Below are 25,240 nucleotides of genomic sequence, written 5' to 3'. Positions count from 1 at the left end.
CCCCTGGTGTACATGGAGGCACAGCCTGGAACTGATTAACAGTTTTATAAGAATTTACATCTCCATTAGTCAAGCTGAGAATAAATCACATTGAATGAATGGATGGGGGTTTCCCATTTCAAGGAGGAAAGTGTGAACTGATGGAAAGACGAGGGTGTAACTGAATTGGGTTAGAGTTCTGTCGGAAAATCTGTCACCTTCCTATTGGAGCGTTCCTATTGGCTTAAGGACATACGTCATGAGAAGGATTTCACAATAAAAGTAAATGCTGTTAAACCTAAAGCATGTGTAGTCAATGAAACATCAGACTTGTATAAACCTTCGCTCCTACGCCATCACATATGAATGTTTTACAATACACGTTAAAAGCCAACACCTTTTTAATCAACGTGTTAATCGCTCAACAGAGGCACTCCTTTATTTTGACGCGTTCGGCATTTGTTTCCGGGTGAAGAGGACAGGAAAGAGGTACGACGAATCATTTATTTTGTTGAAAACTAACGGTCAATTTAACCTTTAAATCGCGTTCCCGTTCTCTCTAAATTGGCCACACGCCGAGAACTAAGCGTTTCGCGCATGTCTGCACTCATGAGATCACTATCGAGTCATGTTAAAGGCAGCGGTTTGACCTGAGAATTCCCGACGTCCCCGGCTGTACCGCTAGCATGTTGGCTAACCGGTTAGCGTGTGAAGGGTTATGATGTACACACATTTGACATCTAAACTTGTGACAGACTAACACACCAAAAGACGCTCTCCACAAAGTCAAATATCTTTAATTTCTTAAGATGACTTGATTTTTTTTGTAGTTGTTCCGTTGTGGTCTTGACAGCTCGCCGGCGTCTTGACAAAATGCTCGCATTGACAAATATTTTGTTGCTTATCAGCCGCTGATAAGGTTGTTCTGACTGAACTGTGTCCCGCACTGCCCGTCGTCTTTCTCTGGGACAGTCGGAAGCGAAGCAGCTGAAACTTGTGCCCTCTCTTTCCCTCAGACTGCCAGACCTGCCGTACGGTGATGGACATGGCAGCCAATGGAGCGAGCTGCGAACAGCCTCAGAAACGCACAGGACCTAAAGACAAACAGAACGGCAAGTCTGCAGGTTAGTCTGGGTCACATCCGGCTTCCGAGAAACGTGAAACACCACACAGGCTGCCTCTCTGGCGTGATCTGGCTTTAAAAAAAACCCTGACATCTCAATTATGTGGTAGAGGCGGGGTTTGTTTTTATGATCCGGAGCCGATATGTGAAGTTCGTAATTCGATCAGAGAATAAACTGGGATGTGTGCTAATTTAATTTGACTTAGAGAGCCAAAGTTGACGAATAATATGTTAAAATGTGGATATCACATGAATGACTGATGATCAAACCGTATGTCTCTTACGTTACTTAGGTTAGGGTTGCTTTTTTAATCCCTTATGAGTTTATTATTTTGCAGGCTCCAGGTTTGTTCCTTCAGGCGAGTCAAACAAGACACAAATAAGAGATTGTTGTCCGGAAAGATTACTGTGATTTTACCATTTGTGCTCACAGAAGTATTTGTCCAAGGGAATTGAGTCATAATGCTTACAGCTGTTTAGCTGATCAGAAGCTGACTTTATAAAAACAGAAGCGAGCTCTTTGACAGCATTGTAACTCTGTGCTTGTGAAGCATGAGTGTGGAGTGTTAGATCATAGGATTGATAGTCTGCCTCTTGCTTTGAAAAACATGCAAGCCAACAACTTTGGTTTGTATTTTTTAAGCACTGTTTATCAGAAGTCGTCAGATGATGTCATGTTATTTGCAAACTTATTTTTTATACTTAATGCAAAATCCTAATTTTCCTTTGTCTACGCTCTGCTCATTTTAGAGTTCATCTTTGTCATCTGCCTGTATGTGGGACAAAGCGGTAGTAGAGATGTTATCACTCATTCCTCCTGTGTCCCTTAAAAACTGGCGTTGTGCAAACTGCAATCACAGAGCACAGGTCACAAAAGCTCTGGCGCTCATTCTCTCTGGCCTACTTTGTGTTTTTATGGGTGCAACAGACCAGAAGCAGATTTGTCTTATTTAACATGCATCTGGCTGTGCCAAGTGAACAAGATGTAATAATCGATGTTTTGAGTGTTCCGACATGTGCCGAGCAAGGTGATTGTAATTCTTTTTGTTCCGCAGACTCGTCGGTAAGAGACAGGCGGCAGAAAGATAAGGAAGAGCGGCTGTCCCTGGTGTTATGGAAGAGACCTGTCACCACTCTACATTACTTTCTCCTGGAGACCCTCATTAAACTAAAGGAGTGGACGTTTAAGTAAGAAGCTTAACTGTTTTTCATCGTGTGCCTTTCCTACTCATGGTGGTTACATTAATCATTGATTAATTAGAAAGTCTTTATCTGCTTTAGACAAGAGACTGTGATTTTATGCAATAAATAGCTGAAATAGTTTTGTGCTTACAAAAAAAGCACTATTCTGTGCCAAGCTGGACAGTTTCTAATGCCTTTGTCTTTTTTAATAACTGATGATTGTGTTTTCTTTCTTTCCTTTTCAGACTATGGCAGCGACGTGGCGCAGTATTTTTATTTTTGGTGTTATGTTCTGTTTTCTCCATCGCATACTCCACTGAGGGCGCACACCAACATGTGAGTTGGGGCTTGTTTGTTTGAACGATGTTAATAATCAACACTGTTGCTTCATCACTGACACGTTTCAAGGTAAACGATTAATCAATGTGTGACCCTCGTCCTTAATAACCCTGCTGGGAAAAGGCTTGTTCTGGGAGATAATGTGGCGTGCGTGTTGTCAAGTAACCCTTGATCACACCATGAACTGGCTGGATGGTCTGTTTATAGATTGGTTTCAGTTAAAATGGTTCAGTTAAAACACCACCGGATCTTTTGTCACATGCTGTGATGACAGGATAATACCTGCTGTCTTTGGGCAAAATGAGAAATGACTCAAAATGATTAAAGCTATTAAAACATGTAATGTTTAAAGAATAATGTTCAGAGCAAGTTCATTTGGTTATAAATCTTAAAGACTGTCATTTACGCCACAATAAGTGATGATTATCCTCTTTTTGAACCACACCGGTTTAATGAGTGCTCTTCTATACTTCCCTCTTGACAGCTTTACATTTTGAGTAACGTACCACTCTTCTTTTCTGTAGTATGTGGAGTACCTGGAGAAGAAGCTTGTATGGTGTGCCTACTGGGTAGGTCTTGGGATTCTGTCCTCTGTGGGCCTTGGGACTGGTCTGCACACTTTTCTCCTCTATCTGGTAAGTGGATATTGAACATTCGGACATCCAGCAGCCACATTTCTTCAAAAAAAAAACTCTAAAGATAGGTGATGTGTTTTTGTTTCCTTTTGGAATATATAGCTTTGAATTACACAGACAGGAGTTTTTAATGTAGCTTAAGGTACTTGTGTGCCTGTAGCTACCAGGTGATGGTGTCATCCATACTCTAAACTCTGTTGATGTGTTTTGAGGCTTTTGTCACCCATGCGTCCGAGGCTAACTAAGACTGAAGTGCAATTTCCCCCTGACAGGCAGTCACAAAGTGACTGCGTGACTGAGTCATTGAAATCTATGTCATCTGTCGTGGCTGTGGTTAACAAAATAGGCGGAAAGGAGAATTTAGCCATATGAAAGAGAGGAATTAACCCTCCACCGGCGTCCACTCAGTGCTGATGATGTGGCTTCTGTAGTACAGAACTTGTGCAGATGTGAGCTTGCTGACTCAGCTGTTTCCGTCATAATGAAACAATGGGGAAAAGATGAAATTTTTACCTTCCTTTTTCTCAAAGTTTAGCAACACTACTGCCACTGATTTCTTACAGCTGAGCGTTTTAGCCTCTGCTCTTCTCTTGTGCAGTAGTAATGTGGCATCATGTCTTCTGTTGTCTGTCTGCTTTTGTGCACACGCTTGTCTCTTTGTGCTTCTTATACTGAGGTTTGACCCCGCGGCCTCTCTGCCCTTTATGTGAGGCACATTTCTCTCTCAGCATAGGCGCTGCAGTCTCCCACATATGGAACAATGTAGCATCAGTTTAAGCAGTCCTACTCAGAACAGTTTCCAGCATTAATTCTCACAGTATTCAATGATTTTAGTGTTAACTTGCCTCTGTGTCCCGAAGCAGATTGCTGGTAATTCAACATTAGTTTTTGTAAAACCGCACAATGGAAATATTAACATTGCTTGTGACTAGTTTGTGTGGCTCCTATGTAGTTAAAATGTTGTTTTCAACATTGTTTCTGCTTCAGATCCCAAAAGAAAATAGTGTTATCAGTTGATGAAACCTCTTGTTAGTCTGCTGTCAGTGCTCCTCAAAACACCCCTGTATCTATTCTACACTCATCACATATGAACTAAATAAATTCCAAGCCTTAAGATTTAAATACTCTAATTTCTGTTAAATTAGGGAAACACCAACACTGATACTGCACAGAGTTCTCGTACTCAGAAAAAGATCCCCAATACAAACCAGCAAGTACTAACATAGTACTACTACTGATTTGACGTTCGTCAGCAACTTCGCCTCCACCCTAACCCTGATACTTGAATTATTTTACATTAGATTCATATTTTCGTCTGCACCGGTTATCTATATTTTTCTCATTCTTCTTCTTGCGTTCAGTGTCCGTCTAAGTCTGATAGAATTCTTCACATTTCTAAACAAACACTGAATCTGCGCTTCGCTCTGCTCCCGTCCAGGTTCACACACCACACATTTAGCTGAAGGAAGTACGTTTTGTTTTTTCTTCCATCTCCTCTTCCCATGAAATGTTAAACTGATGGTCTGACGATATATTAGTCACTCATGAATGTTCCAGAGAGAAATGTGATGCAGCATACTGTGGAAATAAATTGGATATGTAATAGTTACTTTACGCAGTCTCTTTATGAGGCTGAGAAAAATTAAGGAATACAACTCAAATTTTTCATTTAATTTATTTAATTTTTTTTTCTCTCACAATTTTTTCAGTGTTACTCCTCCTATCATCTGCTCAAAACCTACACTCTCCGTTATCCACACACGTTCAGCCATCTTTTATCTCATATTTGTCTTAGAATCTTCTCTTTTGTTAGAGTATCATCCACTCCTTTCCTATCACAGTTCCAAGAAAGGCAAACTTCATCTTCTGTGCTCCATGATTTAAACCTGTAGCTCATCTGGAGGGTATTTCCTTCCCCCTCTTCATTTCCAAACAGCTCTTATCTCCACATATCTTAGTTCAGTGTTGATGTCAGCTATAGACAGGATCCTCCCAGTGTTGATTCAGAAGAAAAAAAACATTTTCTCACCATCAGAGTTACTCTGCGGCTTTAGCTCAGGCATGAAGCATTAATAGAAAACCCCATAGACGGGATGAGATCACTGTTCATAGGCGCAAGGGGGATCCACTCAACAGTATGATCTTATGATTCATCCTGATGTTTTCGGAGGTCAGAACTCTGCATTTAATGCTGGATTTTTGTACTAATGTTGTGGTAAAACACTATATGCTTTGATATTGGTCCTTACTCTGCTGTTGTGAATTATATAGAGGTACCGGTACTTGTTTTAAGCTTGTTGATCCGCTACACTGTCTGTTTATGCAGATCAGACCCCGACACTGATGGGTCTTATGGATGATTTGATGTTGAATATTTCTTGCAACCACTCCTTTCATCCACAGGTCGAAATGTATTTTTTCAAAAAAACATTCTGATGTGACATTCAGGGAATCAATTTGTATTCCTGACAGGCTTCACATATTTAGTCCTGTTACTGATAGACTTGTTTTAGCAGGAAAAAAGATTTCGGTGATCAGTTATTTTCTTCAGTCTGAGGCGTGTTGCTTCATGGATCCCTTCCTCCATCACCTAAACAGCCTTTGTTCAGGTTGCAGAAATGATAAATGAAACCTTCCTTGGTTGGAAAGTGGGTGTATGCCTGTGCAAATCCTTCAGTGGGACGGAAAATGTCAGCGAAGGATAAGGAGCAGTCAACACACGAATTGCGCGCTGTCCATCTCCGATCAGTGTTCCCTGCATCACCTCAGTGAAGAATAATAGCACAGCTGTGTTGCAGTTCCAGGTGGGCCAGCTGTGTGTGAGACCAGGTGGCTGTGTGTAACTTGACATGTCTGCACTGATAAACGTTGACATGTCGACCTGTCGGAATCACCGGATGACTCGGCTGCTGGAACTGTGGGCAGATGACTGTTTGGACTCCAGCTGTGCATCGCCGAGTCAGATTAAGTTTGAATGAATGAAGAATAGATATTCGTAAGACCAAAACAGGCGCCATGAAGGTAGCAGAGTTGTGCCTCTACATTGACTCCATGTGTTCAATCTTGCTCCCAGGGTCCCCACATAGCGTCAGTAACTCTGGCGGCGTACGAGTGCGGCTCCACAAACTTCCCAGAGCCGCCATACCCCGACCAGATCGTCTGTCCCCAGGAGGAGGGGCTCGAAGGCGCCATCTCCCTCTTCTCAATCATGTCCAAGGTTCGCCTGGAGGCCTGCATGTGGGTGAGTAGCAGCTTGAGTAAAGACTCTACAGTCGGTGGTAACACACTGCTTAGATTTTTCAAAAATCAGAATTTTCCGACTGTGTCGTGGTTGCCAGTGTTTAAATGTCGAAGATGAACGCACAAACTCAGACAGGTGACGGCATGTGACGTTCACGTTCAGGGTGCTGGCACCGCCATCGGAGAGCTGCCTCCGTATTTCATGGCCAGAGCGGCCCGGCAGTCGGGAGCCGATCCGGACGACGAAGACTACGAAGAATTCGAGGAGATGCTCGAGCAGGCCGAGGGTGCACAGGTCAGAGCGGCACACACACAGGAGTTTATGATTTACGACTTCATCCTGATTGTTTCAAGTATTGCCTGCTTACTCACAGATCACATCCCCACCTCAGGTATGCTTTGTACTAACAAACTAAAACAGAACCAGGAACACCAGAGAAAGTTTAAGTGTCTCTTGTCTTGGCTCATCGTATTACAGTTGTTTAGAAGTTGCCCACCAACTCGACGTGATATGATCTGACTTGATTTAGTCCAATTTTCTCAGAGCACAACTGACCATAGAGCCACAGTCTGCGATTGGCCTGAAAGCGGCATGTGACTTCAGTGAAGCCCCTCCCCCTTTGCACTTCCAGTAAATCTGTGTGTTCGTGGGTGAGTCACCCTGAGCACAGCACCCTCTTTAATCATCCCCCAGGCTTTGCTCTCTCCACCCTCCTCCTTCCTCCCTCCGTCTCTCTTTTCACCGGCCTCTAATTTGAATGACAGACAGGGCTGTCAGGAACCCAGCTCACATGACTGCAGGCTGCTGGCACCGGGCGCTGAGTCAGCACAACGCAAACCAGACACACACTGTGCATTGTCTCCATCACCTTTTCCTCACTTCACTTGTTCTCGGCAGAAAAAAAAAAGGTGAAGAGGATAACTAACCTCTCTTTCATCGGGGGATTTACCTCAGGATCTGTTCAGTCCAGAGTATAGCAGCGGCTTCGAGGCCGAGTCACACACACTCTGGTCATGACCTTATCTCCAGATGGTAGAGTTACAAATGAATGTCAAGGAAAACATAGTCACTGAATTAAAGACGTACAAAGTAAGAAAACTGCATGGATGACACACACACACACACACACACACACACACACACACACACACACACACACACACACAGTCTCGTATTTCTATCCTTGTGGGGACCTTCCATTGACTCCCATTCATGTCTAGCCCCTAACCCTGACCCTTACCCTAACCCACACCACAACAAAGCCTAACCCTAAAGAAATGTTTTTGCACTTTTACTTTTTTCAGTAACAACAACATGGTCAAGAAAACACTGTTTCTCCTACTTAGGACCGGAAAAAGGTCCCCACAAGGCACGTCGTTCCACGTTTTGCTATCCTTGTGGGGACATTTGGCCCCGACAAGGATAGAAATACAAGAACACACACACACACACACACACACACACACACACACACACACACACACACACACACACACACACAGTGTCATTATATTAGGTTATATGATTATGTTGAAAAATAAAATTAATAAAAGTCTGTGACTGAACCGTGGATTTTAAATTATTTGCAGATTCATTTTAATAATTCATTCTTTTTTCTCAAACATGTAAAATACCAGCCAGTAACTTTACTCTACACATTTTCTAAATTATATTTTCCAACAAAAGTGAAATAAAGCAGAAAACGATACATCCTGCTTGCATGTTGGAAAAAGTTAAGGTAAAAAATTGTGATTATAAAATGCTAAACAGAAAATGATGTTTCGCATTGCCGGCAATAATTTAGTTCTAAAATTTCTTAAAAATGTATTCATATTGATTAAAATGACAGTGAAGTAGTATGTAATGAGAATATGAAAAAGATGTCAGTTTTTAAGAATGCAGATATAATCTGATCGTCCAGGGGCTCGTTTCAGACACTCGGTGCTCAGAAATAGGAGGTATTTTACCACGGTTCTTTTTTTGTTACCAGGACTCTTGTTCCTTGTAATAACATTGCAGACGGCGCTGCTGTTAAAATCCAAGTGGGTAACAACCACACACAAGAAGTTCCACACAGTGTGCTTATTTTAAGGAATTAAAATAAGAGTTTGTGGAAATAAGTGTTCAGATTCGACTGCAGGTCTGAAATTTGTCACTGTGGTTCTGAAAGTCAAACCATATCTCGTGTGTGTGTGTGATGTGAATTTTTTTTAAATGACCTTTATTTATTTCTGTTTTTATTTTGCAGGATTTTGTCACAAGAGCCAAACTGGGAGTCCAACATATGGTGCAGAAAGTGGGTTTCTTTGGCATCTTGGCCTGCGCCTCAGTGAGTAATGATTTCTCTTCATTGAAGCATCTTTAACATGCCGGATCAAACCAATCATGCGTTTGATTTTTCACATCTCACTTTACTGTAATTTGTAAAATACTTCTTTCAATAGTGGAAATAAATGCGTTTGATTACCGTAGTTTGAAAAAAAAAAAAAAAAAAAAAGTTTTACGATGGGCAGTATTTAGTTTTACAAAGTTAAATTAGGTGCAGAATGTTGTTTTTTTTTTTTTTTTTAGTCAGTTAAAAAAAATTGTGGACACCGGCGTTGTGGTGAGGACAAAGTCAGATGTTTGCCGGTTATTTTATTTTTAGAGTGTCTGACTGAAGATGATGGTCGAACAAGCTGAAATGAAATTGCAGTTTACCAGAGATCGCCTTTCAACTTCTACCAAAATCACTGAATTTATGTCCGTTTCAAAAATAAAGACCCCTAAATTTAACTCCAATGTCTGGTCGCATGCCTTTGATTCACCAATAACACCAAAACGCCGATGTTGAATTGAGTCATCCTCGTTCTTCATCCACCTCCTGTCACGGTCGGCTGAGCCAGCATCGGGTCAAAGTCAGGAGACTTTTTCCACCAGATAATAATCCTGATCTGATTATTATTCACTGTTGTTGAAGGCTAATTCTCTACGTTATTAAACAGCTTCATAGATATTTCATTTTGTATTCTGTAGCTGCCATTATATGTATGATTCTTTCTTTGAAAGAATCAGGAAGTCTGTTTTATTCAAGTCAGACTTGTTTCTTGAAGTCCAGACTGCAGGGCAGCAGTATTGTTTTATCGACCTGTACATTTCAGATTCCCAATCCCCTGTTCGACCTGGCGGGAATCACCTGTGGTCACTTCCTCGTCCCCTTCTGGACCTTCTTTGGTGCAACTCTAATCGGGAAAGCCATCATCAAGATGCACATACAGGTAAGTTGCCTCGGTATAAAGTTTTATTCTAGATGTCCATTGCGGTTGCTGTTCCGCTCCGATCTCATGCCGTCACGTCTGAATACGGCTTGGTGTTGAATGCGATCCAGCTTCACTGTGGTCCCTGCAGATCTCCGTCCACAAGTCAGAAATCCAGACTAAAGTAAAGACGGCTGTGTATGCACTGCTGACTGATAGGCTTTGAACTATCGCCACAAACTCAAAGCGTGTGGGAAAGATGAAGTCGTTCGCTGAGCTCATGACTCCATGACTGTGAGAAACTCAGTAATTGCACGCTTCTGGTGAACGCTTTCCGATGGCGCTCTTCTCTTCAGGGGATTCCTCCTCGCTCACGTTTGGGGTTTGTGATACATACCGAACGAACAAACAGGCTCAAGATGAAAGGGAGCTTTGAGAAGCCCGTTAATAAGTTAGGATTTTGGAAAATGCACCAGATCGAGACACTTGTTAATTAGGCCGGGCATTGTTGAGTCTGCCGCAGCAGTGACTAACGTGAGCCGCGCCTGAGAAGGTCTGCGTCTGCCGGTGAGTCGCCTAATGCCTGAGCAAACTGAACCTATCCATCTTTTGCCGGTACCAGCCGGTGATCTCACCAAGAAATCCCCCCCCAGCAAAGAGCGCTGTGAGCGGAGGTGGGAGGGGGGCGGAGGATGTAGAGTGGACACAAGACGGCCGACCTGGGAGAAGGAAATTGGGTAGACTGTAAGAGGCTGCGGGGGGCAAGAGAGCGGGGGGAGAGGGGGGCTTTGTCTTTTTGTCTTTTCCATTTCTCTACCTTGAACCTCTGGGACAATATATGTCACATCCTGTCTGATTTGGTCCAGGGGGGCTGTGTGTCATGCTCTTTTAAGGCTGATCAGTTTCAGACCCGGACACAAATATTGCGGTTTCAGACCCCCACCGCCACCCCACCCAGGCTGATTTGCAAACCACACAAAGCCCCTCCAAACTCAAGGTTTCGCTCCGTACCGGGTTTGAGTTTGGTGAATTAGTGCGTGTGCAGTGGCAGATGTGGACTCCGCTCCAATCATGAGTCAAAGTGTTTCTGTGACAGACGTCTGGAAGACTCTCTGAAGTTATTAATTGGCCCCTTAAATGACTCATAAATTGTTCTCTCATTTCTTTCAGAAACTGTTTGTTATCATCACTTTCAGCAAGCACATAGTGGAACAAATGGTGGCGCTCATCGGGTAAGTGAGACTCTATAAACTGTTCTTGTTGTGTGAGCGAAAGTCTGCGTTAATAGCATCTCGGTCTCTTCCCCTTGGTTTTGTGGTTTACAATACATTTTTGAATATTTTCTGACGCATTTTAGCCGCCAGTCGGGGATCCTGTATGAATAAACGCTTTCACTGCGGGGGCATACGTGCATGCATTTTGCTTTTTTTTTTTTTTTCCCCCACACACAAAGGTGTTTCTTTCACCCGTCTGCATGCAATCCATCCCTGCAGCTCTGGTGGTCAGGCGTGTGAGTTCCCATCCGAACATGTTGACGTGACTCACCGTGTTCAGCTTTGCTCCAGCAAGGCGGGCCAACGCCATGTCAGGTGCTAAAAAAAAAAAAAAAAAAAGATAACTTACCTGAGATTCATATAATTTTGAAGGATTACAAGTAAAAACCCAGCAGATCACATCTGAGCTGTAGTCTTTTTTCTATTTGTTCATTCATTTAGTGATTAAAATAAAATTCTGGGAGTTTCACTGGGCCTTCAGTGAGTCGCCATGATGCGAGCAAATGTGTGCTTTCCTGCTGATCCGGGATGTTTCCCGTCCCTTCAGCTTGTGTGTGTTCATGCAGCGATAAGAATGACTCGCTCAGAACTAGTTAGATTCATCAGCCATCAGCAATTACCCCATGCTTGTTATCTCCGCCGGTTTTGCTTAGTCTGGTGAAGTCCAGACGACATGTTTAGGTCCCAGACAGACAGATCAGAGTTTAGACTGCAGCTTGTTGTTTATCAAGGTTGACTTCATGAAGCAGATTCAAGCTGCCGCTGACCAACTGGTGAAACTATAACATGAGTGCTGGTGTAAGAGATGATCTGCTCAAAAACGGTGTCCGGTCTCAGCAGCCCCCTGCTGAGTTAAATCCACGCTGCCTAATAAGGACATGAGCACGCCCTGATCGGACGCGTTTCCACCCAGAAAGCAGCAGTGGTGGTAAAGGTGATGACGTCATGTCGACTCACTTCCTGCTCGAGGGGGCTGACACACACTCCTATAGGGAGCCGAGGAGTATAAAAAGAAGAGATGAGGAGTGTGAGCTTCATTCCTGCCTTCTCCTGCTCGGAGTAACAGTGAGAGGAGGCATGAGAGGACAGGGCCTTCAGTGGGATCAAGTGTGGAGCGACAACAAAGACTCAGCCAGGAGCCTTCTGAGGCTCCCAGTGATGGCTCAGGAGACAGAGCCTTTATTTTTGAAGCAGTGGTTCATGGGTAAGTGACTTTTCTGCCTCCGTCTCTTTCCTCTGTTGCGCCAGGTCCGTGCCCAAGCTGGGCCCATCACTCCAGAAGCCCTTCAGTCAGTACCTGGAAGCACAAAGGAACAAGCTGCACCACGCTGGAGGGAGCGCGCCGGCAGTAAGTGGCACTCTGACACTTTCACCACATTCAGGTGACACACTGCAGCATCTCTGGTCATGTTTATGTGAGCTTTCTGTAATTATAAGTCTGTAGGCTTCAGATTATAGTCAGTCACTGGTTGTACCTTTCATACACCGGTGGGGGAAGGACCGGACATCAGGAATACAATCATTATTTTTAACATGATTTGTTGTTGATACATGTCACATATTAATAGTTTATTATTTGAAAAGGTCTCCAAAAATTAACGTCAGTATTTTCCAAACATCAGATTATTAAATTGAATTTTTTTCTTAAAATGTCTTTAGGCAAATAATTTTTTTAGGAAATCATTGGTAAACATCCTCAAAGTGATATTTAGTTGTCCTGTCCTGCATTTTCTATCCATGAGATGATCATGGATAATTAATAGTTGTGTCTGTTAGACTTTTTTTTTTTTATATACTAAACAAATTTAATACTTGGAACACTGTATTTTAAATTTAAATGACTTCTAACCAATATTACGATTAAAACATTATTTGAAAAGCAGTTTTGTTGTAATACATTTAAAATATATGAAAGTTCCAGTGTTGGAATCAAATTACGGACATATTGACTCAACCATTTCATAATTCCTTAATTATTTTTTTTTAATGTTTCTTCCTGTGTAACTGCCGTCTCTCACCTGCTGAAAGCAGCATTACAGTAAAACTACAACTTCTGCAGTGACTGCAGCCACATGAACTGACTGTGTCCCCTCCAGGACGAGAACTGGCTGTCGTGGGTGTTTGAGAAGGTGGTGCTGGTCATGGTGGCCTACTTCGTCATCTCCATCGTCAACTCCATGGCGCAGAGCTACGCCAAGCGGCTGCAGCAGCTGCGGCACTCCGAGGAGAAGACCAAGTGATGGAAGGCGAAGACCGAGCGGTGCAGACATCCAAGAGACTGAGTTTCTGCTGCTGCAGCTGCCGGCGGCCTCCCACTCGGCCCCGGCCTCTCACCACTTAACTGCAAACCTCACCCTCTCATCCATTTTCAAGAGGCTGAACACTTAAAAAGTTAGAAAGGAAAAAAGCAAGTACAGGCATTATTTGTGGGTGTGTGGGAGCTTCGTTTGAGGATGTATGTGCCGTTTCCTGTTCTCCCGTCTTCAGGTTTTTGTAGTTCTTCCTCTCATCTCACTCTGTTTTTTTGTGTGTGTGTGTGTGTGTGTGTAGCGCGATTGGTCCTGCTGCTGATCTTAACATGTTACTTTTTTTTTTAAAATGTTAAATTTAACCCATTCATTGACCTCAGAAGTAAAGCAGCAACTTTGACGTTGAAGTGCTGTGTCAGGGCAGTGCCCATCAGATGCTATGCCTTATGCAAGACGGGAAGCCCCGACTTCCCTTGAACACAGCTCCTGACTCGTGGACTCGGTTTCTATTTAATTTTGTAACATTGACGTCTGGACTGGATGTTGATTTCTCTGTGCTGCCAGGCTCACTGCTGCAGATGGCGTTTCTTTTCAGGGTTTCTTTTTCCTTTTTAACAGCGAGACCAACTCGTCTTCTTTTTGTTCCTGGACTTGTCAGTTTAAAGTAACGAAGAGGAAAAAAAAAAAAGCAATATCAACTTAAAACAGTGTGGTATTGACGGTTTGCACATTGTGTAAATATCTTAATATCTTTTTGCTCAGATGTATTTCTATCCTACTGGTCTGTGTGGACATGAGTCAACTCCAACCAAAACACAAAAGAGAAGGTGAATATCATTTGTAAAGTGACATTGTACTCTCAGCTAACTAGTCTCATTTCTATTCTGTACATTTAGGTTGAACCTTGAATCGGATCATATATAAAACATGGAAATCATGGCACTTGTTTCCAAGTCTGAGTCTTTTTGTCTGTGATGTTTCATGGTATTTATTTCTTAGAGATGACCATCTTTGAGGTAAGTGAACCGACACACACTCCCTTAATGCTATTAAAAAAGGCTTTAAGTTGCTAATAGCTGCTATAAAATTGGCTTTTACTGTTTTTTTTAATGCTTTCCCATCAATTAAATGTCCTCTTCAGATGTATCATATGTTGAGTTAATTCATCTGCAGCTTGGGAATGAGATCCTCTCCAGGTGTCCAGCAGGATGCTCCTGGATGTTTCCCGCTCTGTCAGCTAGCTTATCAGACTGGTGTTGGCTGTTCAGCGTGAGGCAGCAGCGGTCTGTAAGCTGGCTGAAGCCGTGGGCCTTCAGCTCATTCCTTTACCTTCTGTGGCCCCCTCATGGATACGTGGATTTATTAATGCGTACTCTGCTTTTGACCTGTGTAAGATAATAAAATCATGAAAACTGTTACCTGCGTTCTCTTGAGTTTTTCATTATGACAACGGGGAAAAAGCGGGAAAATGGCTTCGGCATGGGAGAAATTAAACATCAGTGAGGTTACATTCGTGGACCACATGAAACTGCTGGAATCCCATAAGTCATGTATGAAAAACCTCCAAAGATCTCCAGAAGTCACGATGTAGAGAGATATTTTAATGAAGTAACTGATATGAAAAGATACTAAAGATGTCAGCAGTTCAGTGATTTTCAAAGTGTCCAGGTCAGCCAACTGCAGTTTTTTTTTTTAAACCAGTCATTTTCTGTTTGAATACCTGAAGACTTGATGGTTCTTTTGTTTTTCATGATTACGAAATAATGGTGGGATTCATGTGCTAAAAAAAGTATATTTCAAACATCTAAGTCAAATTATGTGCGACTGTTCTCTTATTCCTCAATCATCGTTATGACACTTCAATTTTAGTTTCAAAAAATGCATTTTATTAAATAAATAACAGTTTCATCACAATTTCTTTTCAAATATCAACATCAAAAGAGTATGCTGGAAAAACCATCCACAGCTTTTCCTCCTGCTCGTCCTCTCTTCCTGTATAGACGTCACACTGAAGACATTTCCAAATCCTTTCTTTCATTCACATTTTTCCCAGTATTTCAGAGGTCCATTCAGGCTTCAGTCTTGTTTTTCCACAGCTGTGCTTCGCTGCTGTCTGTGTTCCAGCCGCCCGGTGGGTTTTCCCTCTGCTAACACAGATGACTGTAGCTGGAGACGACCTGCTCCAGGGAGGTGAAGCTGTCTAAGAAGTCCTCTTCTGAGATGCCATATTTTATATACTGATGGATGTACGCCCTGAAAGAGATACAAAGCAAAAAAAAAATAACTTTGAGGGTCTGAATCAATGTTCAATTTATATTATTAGAGGAAAATGACACTCCAGGGTATCCATGAGGCCAGTTTACATTTGTACTCCACTCTTCTGCAGTAAATTCAGCTTTTTGTTGGCATCTGTGTGAATATCAACATTTGAGAGTAAAAATCTGGACTCACCTGGAAGCAAACATGTTCCATGCTTTAGCCACCATGCTGTCCAGAGGTCTGAGCAGAGCCTGGCTGTTACTGACCAGCGTGGCAGATTTCTCATATTTATTGAAGGGGACGGGGGATTTCCACAAGCTGAAAGCGTCTCCTGGGGGAAGCCAGGCGGTGTAGAGAGAAGGGTCCTCAAAACCGCCTGTGGGGGAAATACGCTGTTGAAGGTTCTGATTGATACAACACAAACTTTATTTGCCCCCCCGGTCTAACGTTTAATTCAGCTGTAAAAATGTGCATTTTAAATCAAAACCCCTAAAAGTGAAAACAGCCTCCTGACCCAGATATTTTGAAAAACACACCCTGAATAACTCATCAATCGCACATTCATCAAGTGTGCCTCCAGTTCCTACGACCTGCGTCTGCACTGTAGACGTCTTTGCCTCTCAGGATGAGCAGGTTCGCCAGAGACGTGTTGAAGCCGCTGCCTGTGAGACCCCTGGTCCGCTCAGATGCCGGAGGCGGACGCACCTGCCAGTCGATACCTGCAGCACAGGACAAAGTCAGTCGGGGTGGAGGGGGTGGAGGGGGGGGGGGGGGGGGGGGGGGGGGGGGAGTATCATCACAGCAGATTTCAGCGTCTGAACTTGCCTTCCTCCATCTTGGTGTTGGAGACCAGCATCTGCCTCAGGTGTTTGAGAAGCGCCGGCCAGCTGAAGGTGCTGTACGCAATGGAGGAGCTGGCCATCTGGGGGATCGTACACACGCTGAGCAGCTTGTACTCCGGGTGGCAGGCCAGGGCGCTCAGCAGCTCTCCTGAGACGCATTGAGAGACGAGAGCAAGACGGCTTCAGACAGTCTGGCTGTTTACGATGACATGAAGAGCATGAAGACCCCCCACAATAAAATATTTTATTAAATAAATGACACTTGCTAAAAAAGGCTCTTGAGGCACATTAACACCAGCCGACTGGGAAAATGTGATATCAGCCGATTGACACTGATGACCCACTGGTCCAGTTTGTCCGGTGAAGTTGTGTTGTTGTGACTCACCCAGAGGATTTCTGCTGTAGACTCCGTGGGAGTCGGCGCTGAGCGCCGGCTGCAGGACGCTGCCCAGCTGGTGAGCGATGACCCTGTTGACGTCGCCGAACGAGATGTGTTTGATGTTGAGCAGCTGGCTGCAGACCCGGTGCACCACGTCGTTCTCGTGCACCAGCATGGCGTCCGAGAGCTGGTAGAGACGAGCCAGCGTCAGCACGGAGTTGTAGTTCTGGACGATCACCTGACGGAGCAGGAGAAAAAAAAAAAAAATCAGGGCAATGCTGGACTGTGCTGATATGAAGTGAGAGCGTGACGCCGTACCTCCCCGGCTCCATACGGCCAGGTGAGGTGGTTGAGGATGAAGGATGTTGGGTAGGCGTCCCGGAGACGCTGGGTAACGTAGGTGCCCAGCCCCGAGCCCGTTCCCCCCGCCACACTCATCATGGGCATGAGCCCAGCCAGCCGGTCGCAGCGCTCCACCTCCTGCCTCACCAGCTCCTCCACCACCTCTCCGTGCCGAGGCCCGTGGACACAGTACCTGAAGAATACCGGAGACCGGAGTTCTAAAATCTTTCAGTAGCCGAGTTTACACTTTCACTTGTTTATCATTCTAATTGAATTCTTCCAAATCATAGAGACATCAGATTTTTCCACTTAAAAGGACTAAAATAATCAGATTGATCTGACTGAGCTTGATGCATTTCTTTTGAAACATTTGTTCTCCCTTCCGCATGTATGCAGGGCTTTCCTCCAAAAACATGCCTGTGAGGTTGACTGTTGACTGTGAGTGTGAGTGTGTGTGGTGGTCTGTCCCCCACTGACCCAGCGCAGAGTGAAACATCACAGAAGATGCAGGAGATAGGCAGTATTGATTGTGTCTATTAAACAAAATCAGTCCATGGATGAAGGAACAGCAGAGAGTTGATGTTCCTGTCTTTCCTCACCCATTGGCCCAGTTGTTTCCTGACCCCTGCTTCTGGCTGAAGTGGGCGGAGTCTCCGTACCGCCACCGGCCGCCCTTCGCTGCCTTGGCCACACTCTGGTTGATCACTTTGGGCTCCATGTCGATCAGCACCGCCCTGGCAACCAGCTCTGGCACACAGACATGCGCGGCAGGTGAAGGCGGCGCGCACGCGGGGAGCTATGAGTCAAAAGACCAGAGGGGCTCTCACCTCCGTGCGCGGTGTGACGAAAGAAGCGCTCCCTGCAGGCGGCGGGGTACGCGGCTCTCCGCGGCCCCGGCTGAGCGTCGCTGCTCAGCACGTCAAAGAGCTCCTGACCCACCTGGTTCCCGCACTGCCCGAGCTGCACTGTCACCACCGACATGCTCTCTCTCTCTCGGACTGCGGGTGTGCGTGAGATACAGCTGTGAAGACAGGCTCGTGGCAGTTCAAACTGCCGTCGTTCTCCTCCCGGGCTTCAGTTCAGACCGCGCGCACTGCCGCGTCAAACGAAGCGGCGTTTCCGGGAAAAGTTTTCAAAACAAAGTCCTCTCAACAAGTCTTTTCTCAAAGGTTTGAAAGTCTCCACTGTTATCTTATTTAATATTTGATACTGTTTTTATTGTTAAATACTGCTTTTTTCGAAGTTTGTCAGTAATTCTGTCTTTTATGTAAAAAAATGAAGAAATAAAACGCTTTGAGACTAATAATCTGTTTATTTCACTGCTTTTATTCCTCTTCTTGTTTTTTTTCCTTTCATTTCATATAAAACACATTTCAAACCCCTGCTTGCCCAGCCTTTCGGGTCCAGTGTGTCTCCCTCGAACTAGAGCTGTGACATTCAACGAAGTCTTCGTTCGTTTGAACGGCTCTTTGAAATGAACGACACCGGTTCAAAGCTGTCTGAGAGCCGTTCCTATGTGCAAATCCACTCTTCCTTCACGTGTCTCCTGTGTGCCTTATGGGTCCCAGCTGTCACCGCTGCCTTCATGTGAACGACCGAGTTTCAGTTTTCCGCAGCACGCTCCAGTCACCTGAACGCAGCAGCTCGCTGGCGGAGGAGAAGTGAGTGGAGTTTTGGAATAACTGGTTTCCCTATTAATTGGCGTTTGGGTTTCTTTCACGTCCCTTGTTGCTGGTAGATGTTAAAATCCAGACAAAAAGCTGTGTCCGACCTTATGAGTCTGATTTAAACATTGCTGCTACTAGCAGCAGTAGCAAGAAATGCTAAAAGAACTCTGTCACCAGTTAAAAAGGAAACCAGTTCATTTGTACCACTTGACCGCTCCATCAGATGTTTTAACACACACACACACACACACACACACACACACACACACACACACACACACACACACACACACACACACACACACACACAGTCTTGTATTTCTATCCTTGTGGGGACCTTCCATTGACTCCCATTCATGTCTAGCCCCTAACCCTGACCCTTACCCTAACCCTAACCCACACCACAACACAGCCTAACCCTAAAGAAATGTTTTTGCACTTTTACTTTTTTCAGTAACAACAACATGGTCAAGAAAACACTGTTTCTCCTACTTAGGACCGGAAAAAGGTCCCCACAAGGCATGTCGTTCCACGTTTTGCTATCCTTGTGGGGACATTTGGCCCCGACAAGGATAGAAATACAAGAACACACACACACACACACACACACACACACACACACACACACACACACACACACACACACACACACACACACACACACACACACACACCGATGCACACTGGATGCGGTCCGGCTCCGGAACAGCTGCGGTCTGGACACCGCAACTAATCTGTAGTCATTAAAATCAATGTACACCGGCCGCGGTCCGACTCCGGTCCGACTCCGGAGCCTCTGCAGAGCCCCGGTCTCTTTCCGGAAGGATCATATTTTTCCGGACGCCGGAGCCCTACCGCGTCAAACCAGACAGTAGCAAGTCGGGTGCCAGAAGGAAACGCGATACGTGTTCCAAAACAAGTCATTTCAAAATAAAATCTGTCGTATTTTTGCCTTAATAGTCTATTTTTTTACTTATTCTGGTAGAATACAGAACAAACAACGTCATGTAGTCATACGCATTAGAAGAATGAACAGTTTTGTACTTCATCACTGCTGAAAAGTCAAATGACTCCAAAATGGCTCAAAACAGCTCTGTGACCAAAGCACCTCCGTGTTGCCAGATTGGGCGGGTTTGTGCCAAATCAAGCGTCTTTTTTGAACACGTCGGACGGGTTGATGAACTGATTATGTGTTTATGACGTGTTTTTATCATACAAATACGGTTTTAACGTGCATTTTCATCCGAGATGGCGATTTGGGCTGCTTTCTATTGAGTAAAACGGGTTTCATATTGTCTACGGGGGATAACGACAGATCTGGCAACCTTCTCCAGCGGACTGCAGAGACACCGCAGGTGGTGTGAAGTTAGTGCTGCGGTATACCGGACCGGAGCCGGACTGCATCCAGTGTGCATGCCGAGCGCTCACATACTGCGGAACGGATCCGCTGCGCTGCGCCGCGCAGGTCGCAGCACTCACGCAGCCGTACTAGTGCGCCCGCGGTGCGGCTGCGCCACAGCACTCCGCCTTTTGACCAGACATGCGCTCAGCGCATGTGTGGGATTATGTTTCCAAGACGACCTCCATGTAAACACGTTTGAAGAAGCACTTTATATCGTTACAATTTACTCACCACTCACGCCAATAACTTCAGCTATTGTTGCCCAAGTGTTCTCCTTTCTGCTGGTGTCTTTATAAAAAGGATTACTGGTGTCAGAGAGTATTTTGTGCTCTTGTTTCTCCAGGATCCGTTTTTCTTCGTCAACCATGCTAGCTCGAGTTTAAAAACTTCCACTGCTCCTTTGTTTTGCCACGCCAGAGCGTGTTCAGGTTTCAAAATAAAACACTCATCCATAAAAGTGTATATTTACGCTTTTATTTACATGTAAAAACATGTGTGACAGCTTCAGTAGTAATCTATATAGATATTTATATAAATAATATGCCTTGAACTATAAAAAAAAGTCAACTTTTGTAGTCATTTGTTTTGATAAAACGGATGTTGCACTCTTTTGGTTTCCTGTTGGTGATTTGATATTATGGGAAATTGACTCCCACTCCGCTGCGCCTTGGGCAAAAGTAGACCTGGACCAAAGTTGTGCGGAGAGCTCTCCGCAGTACGATGGCGGGCAGATTCTTGACGCAGCACGACTTCATTGACTTCAATGGGTGCGTAATTGCTGCGGAGTGCTGCGGAGTGCTGCGAACTGCGCGGCACAGCGGAGCCGTTTCGCAGTATGTGGGCGCTGGCCCTGAGGGACACGTGCACACAATGTAATTTGTGTCAGGAAAACATCTCTTAAATCGTGGTCATCAAACAAATTAAAAATCATAACCGACAGTGACATTGTCAACTGTCAGAAATTAATGGATTGACTCCACACTAATGAGACTGATGTCTCTAAAAGAGTCACATGGCGTTTGTCAAGGAGCCAGTCTTTTGGTAAGCTGTTTAAATTGTTTTGGTAAATGACTAAACTAACTTCCCAGATTATCAAGATTGTCTCCGAGGAGAGCAAACTATGGTGCCTCATTTAAAGGGGCTGTATCATGCAAAATTCACTTTTTGTATGTTTTAACCTTGTTATATAGTTATGTACTCACCAAAAACACCCCCAAAGCGTTTTTTTCCTTCATGCCTGCGTGTTTGAACTTTCCTCGTGTTTGTGCTGCTCAGAGAGGCAGCCCCTCCCGCACCCGTGAAAACGCTCTGTTTTTATGGAAGTAAATCTGTGCCATCTGATTTTGAATTTGAATTTTTAGACCTGAATTATTTTTGCATCGAAAACTGACTTTGAATTTTAAAAGCGTTTGAATTTCCAGCACTGATTTCTTTTAACTGTGTAAAAAAATTCATTGCAAAAAAATTCAATGTCTAAAAAAATTCAGTGCAAAAAAATTCATTGTCTAAAAAAATTCAGTGCAAAAAAATTCGACGTCTCGAAAAATTCGGTGTAAAAAAATTCGACGTCTCAAATTCAGTGTCCAAAATTCGGAGTCAGAAATTCGCAGGCAACATCCGGGTAACTGCGTCCCTACGGAAGCCCTAAAAGGACAAGATTGATCTTTTTTTTTTCAGCGAACCAAAAATCACAGGCTTTCGCCAGACGGCGACGCTCCGCTGCCCCGGACCGCAGACAGAGGTGAGTTTGTGCTGTTAATGACTTATTTTGTGCTGTTGCCCTTTCCTGAATAACTTATATGATGCACGCAAATCAAAACTATCTGTCCAGAATCTGCACAGTGCAGTAGCCATGTTTTGCCTCCTAATACACGGACCTGTGTGTTCTCTTGCTGCTGTCTGTGTTTTAGAGCAGGACGAGCTGCAGCCTTCCAAAGAACGGCAACAACCTCACCAAATTCACCAGGTAGCTTTATGTACTTATGTAATATTCAAATACTGCTGTTTCCGTGCTTGCCATCCTGACAACCTTACACTCTGGTGTTTTTGCAGTTACATACATACAGCCGTATGGCCATAGCCTTATGCTCATTACAAAAAAGATATAGAAGTCACTGTTTCAAATGATTCTATGTTGACAGAATCATCAGTCACAGGCAATGTTAACTTACAAGAGCAAGGTGACTGAAACCTGCTTGAGAAACTTTAGATGTGTTTGGAAGTCTGAAACATCCAAATAAAATAAAATACATTCACTAATGTTTTGTCTGAATTCATAGTGAAACAAAAAAGGCAGACTCTTTGCTTGTTTTTTTTTCTTTACAAAATTAAGTTAAAATGAATCAATTATGACACAGTCAATGAGAAATGGGGGCTTGAAATGAGCCACAGTGAAATTTAAGGTCTTCCTGAATTGAAAAAATGTTCTGCTTGATGCTGACTGCAAGAAGGTTCTGCTTTGTTAGTTTTAACAGCCGTTATTCTATTGATGAAACAACCAAGACTGCTTCCTGATTGTATATTGTATTAATATAGCATTTTAGGGCTTGTTCAGTGGTGTTTTCTATTATAATTTCAGTTTTTGTTTTTACTGTGGCAGGTGGACGGAAATGCTGGTGGGACGAAGGATGAGGAAACCCTGTCAAAGTCTCCTCCTCATCCTGGAGCTGTGTGGAGGCCAACTTTACACCTTCTGCTGTGTTTTCTCTTATTCACTTTCATGCAGTGTTATTTTCGACAAACTCTTGTCAGTTCCTGAATGATTTTATTGCAGAATATCATTGTCAACAAAGATTCTATTTTTGTATTAAACTGTTTCAAACTCAAGTCAGTCTTTTATATTTCCCAGTCTAATTATATTGATTCATATCTCTGATTTCAAGAATACTGGTTTCTGATGCTCTTAAAGCATTGAAGAGACCAGAGAGACTGTTTTACCTATCTGTACAGAGCCCAGCCTTACCTCGCAGTGAAGTTGTGTGTTTTACAACCAGGAGCTCCAAGTCTGCAACAAAGACCGGCGAAGAGGCCAGGATGCAGGGCTCAACGCTGTTTATTTAGAAAATGTAAAAAAAAAAACTTCACAGATTGTCAGTTATCAGTGTGTGCATGGATGTGGTTGTGTGTTAAACTACAACAAAAAGCTGTGCGACTGAGCCCACATGGGTGGTGTGCACGAGGGCATCAGCCATCCATTGATGTGTGTGCCTAGAGAGATGAGGAGGAATTTAAGTACAGATGTACTCTACAGAGAGTGAACCAGTATGCAGCCACTGACTATAGAGGTTGTCACAAATATTTGAGTCCATTCAGCCTCCATTTGAGGGTATAAATATCAGAACAATTCAATAATCCTTTCTGGACAGTTTTATCTTTATAAAGAGATACTCTTTGTAAAAACTGACTCAAATCAGTCAAAACAAGAGATTCCATTCACACAAATTTATGGATCTTAACTGAAATTTAGCCGTGGTGTAGATTTGGCTGTACCATAAACTGAAATGCCTGGTTTTAGGTTTCAAGTTAACCATTTGTTCCGTCACACTGTTGCCACACAGGTGTAAGATTCAGATAAACCAGCTGACATCAACCTTTATTAGGCTCTGTCTGACATCTTTGAGGTGAAAATCAAAATATCTACAAAAATGATTTACATTCAGGCATTTGTCTGAGACTGTCCTATAAAAATTAACATTACCTGATGATGGTTTGACCTTTCCAAAAAAGCTTAGCACACATGGATCTTGAGTGTTACTTCAGTATTAAAGAATGCCGCAGCTGAGCACAGCAGTGTAAGTTAAGCATATACAATGGAATAATGGATTTTTTCTTTTAGAAACTGTGGATATTTGTGAAGCATAGTTGGACTTAGAGGACATGCAAACATCCCACATTAAAATTAAACACATTTATTTGTTCCAAGGCATCCATGGAATAATTCATACAAACACTGTAAAAAGAGACAATCAGAAAACAGGTGTGTATAAAACACTGGAAATGGAGTGTGCTCAACACAGTAGGCTACATTTTTTAACAATAGCTGTTGTGAGAACAGTTTTGGTAGGTGGGGGTTAATCTGACTCTGACAGCCGTGCTCTCATTAAAACCTCAGCTGTCTGTACAGTCTGGTTACCAGCAGCCTTATGACCTGCCTCAAGATTCACTTTGTTCATGACCACAAGGCAGAGCTGGTGAAGACCTGGATCACAGACAAAGTCAGGTTTCCAAAGACAGATGTCCCCCAAGACAATGTTCCCTCTGTCCACTGGCTGGAGGTCGTCCTGTGCTTGGTGAAGTTCTGGTACATGATACAGAGGAAAGGTTTTCCATGGAACACATCGTGTCCTTTAGTGCCTGGCTGGATCCCCTGGGTGGTCCACATTCTCATCACGACATCCAGCTCCTTCTGTAAAATAAAAAAGACACAAGACATTGGTCAATAAACATGAATGTGTGAGTAAATGAAAGTGAGTTAGTGAGCATGTGAGTGAGTGAGTTAATGCAATTAGATGACACCTTTATGACATTAACAAAGCAGAACTGGACATGACATTCAAACTATTACTATTTTCTTTCTTATCATTATCAGTGTTCTGTGCATGTTGTGTGTACATGTATGTGCATATATGTGTCTTTTGGTGCAGGTCTACCAGGTGTGAATGGGTGTGTTTGTGTTTTGAGCTATGTTCTTATGCCATCGTTTGTTTGTTTTTTTTCTAACCTTTCATTATGAAACATGAAAATCAAAAGTATCGGGGAAAAAAACAAAAGAAAGCAGAACTGAAGGAAACCTTTGTCAACCATGTCTCCACTGAAGTTTAACACTGATTAGAACTCCTGGAACAAGTTTCTCCAGTTGTTTGCTTGCTGTCTTTGATATAGTCACCATCAGCTTTTAAATCACTGCTCAACTATTTTTCTCGCATGTCCCACGTCTGTCTGTATGTATCAAACAGCATGGAAACAGTAGTATTTACATAAAGCTACCTGGTGAATTTGGTGAGGTTGTTGCCGTTCTTTGGAAGGCTGCAGCTCGTCCCGCTGTAAAACACAGACAGCAGCAAGAGAACACACAGGTCCGTGTATTAGGAG

At 43.6% G+C, this 25,240-nt stretch overlaps 2 protein-coding genes and 1 long non-coding RNA gene across 4 annotated transcripts; 2 read left to right on the top strand and 1 right to left on the bottom strand.

Moving 5' to 3' along the window:
* Positions 1-347: 347 nt before the first annotated feature.
* Positions 348-14,197, top strand: vmp1 (vacuole membrane protein 1). Its single transcript, XM_030108977.1, has 12 exons — positions 348-468; positions 996-1,103; positions 2,158-2,290; positions 2,530-2,620; positions 3,148-3,258; positions 6,332-6,499; positions 6,662-6,793; positions 8,748-8,828; positions 9,640-9,756; positions 10,906-10,967; positions 12,258-12,357; positions 13,106-14,197. The coding sequence occupies exons 2-12, from the start codon at positions 1,019-1,021 to the stop codon at positions 13,247-13,249; spliced, it is 1,224 nt and encodes a 407-aa protein (XP_029964837.1). The 5' UTR covers positions 348-468; positions 996-1,018; the 3' UTR covers positions 13,250-14,197.
* Positions 14,198-15,156: 959 nt separating this feature from the next.
* On the bottom strand, positions 15,157-18,108 carry tubd1 (tubulin, delta 1). Of its 2 annotated transcripts, XM_030108734.1 has the most exons (8): positions 17,908-18,108; positions 17,680-17,827; positions 17,057-17,273; positions 16,745-16,976; positions 16,343-16,507; positions 16,108-16,236; positions 15,710-15,893; positions 15,157-15,511 (listed from the first exon to the last, which is right to left on the bottom strand). In XM_030108734.1, the coding sequence occupies exons 1-8, from the start codon at positions 18,059-18,061 to the stop codon at positions 15,406-15,408; spliced, it is 1,335 nt and encodes a 444-aa protein (XP_029964594.1). In that variant the 5' UTR covers positions 18,062-18,108; the 3' UTR covers positions 15,157-15,405. The 2 variants fall into 2 exon arrangements, with proteins under 2 accessions (XP_029964594.1, XP_029964596.1); XM_030108736.1 differs by lacking the exon at positions 15,157-15,511 and having other exon boundaries at positions 15,771-15,893; positions 16,054-16,236.
* Positions 18,109-21,849: 3,741 nt separating this feature from the next.
* Positions 21,850-22,816, top strand: LOC115400206 (uncharacterized). The gene is made up of 3 exons (XR_003932781.1): positions 21,850-21,890; positions 22,060-22,115; positions 22,749-22,816. It is a non-coding gene; the product is annotated as an uncharacterized LOC115400206 (long non-coding RNA).
* The last annotated feature ends 2,424 nt before the right edge of the window (positions 22,817-25,240 follow it).

Source organism: Salarias fasciatus, chromosome 14 (assembly GCF_902148845.1).
Source record: "Salarias fasciatus chromosome 14, fSalaFa1.1, whole genome shotgun sequence".
Classification (NCBI taxonomy): Eukaryota; Metazoa; Chordata; class Actinopteri; order Blenniiformes; family Blenniidae; genus Salarias; species Salarias fasciatus.
The sequence above is the reverse complement of the archived record's forward strand: the minus strand, read 5'-3'. Positions and strand labels throughout refer to the sequence as shown.

Bases quoted from the DNA above. Each gene is read 5' to 3' on its own strand.
- vmp1 (XM_030108977.1), top strand. From the start codon at position 1,019: ATGGACATGGCAGCCAATGGAGCGAGCTGCGAACAGCCTCAGAAACGC. The intron at 6,500-6,661 runs GTGAGTAGCAGC...GTTCACGTTCAG, and splicing joins GCCTGGAGGCCTGCATGTGG to GGTGCTGGCACCGCCATCGG. The intron at 6,794-8,747 runs GTCAGAGCGGCA...TTTATTTTGCAG, and splicing joins AGCAGGCCGAGGGTGCACAG to GATTTTGTCACAAGAGCCAA.
- tubd1 (XM_030108734.1), bottom strand. From the start codon at position 18,061: ATGTCGGTGGTGACAGTGCAGCTCGGGCAGTGCGGGAACCAGGTGGGT. The intron at 16,508-16,744 runs GTGAGTCACAAC...AATGCGTCTCAG, and splicing joins CTACAGCAGAAATCCTCTGG to GAGAGCTGCTGAGCGCCCTG. The intron at 16,237-16,342 runs GCAAGTTCAGAC...CCTGTGCTGCAG, and splicing joins CAACACCAAGATGGAGGAAG to GTATCGACTGGCAGGTGCGT.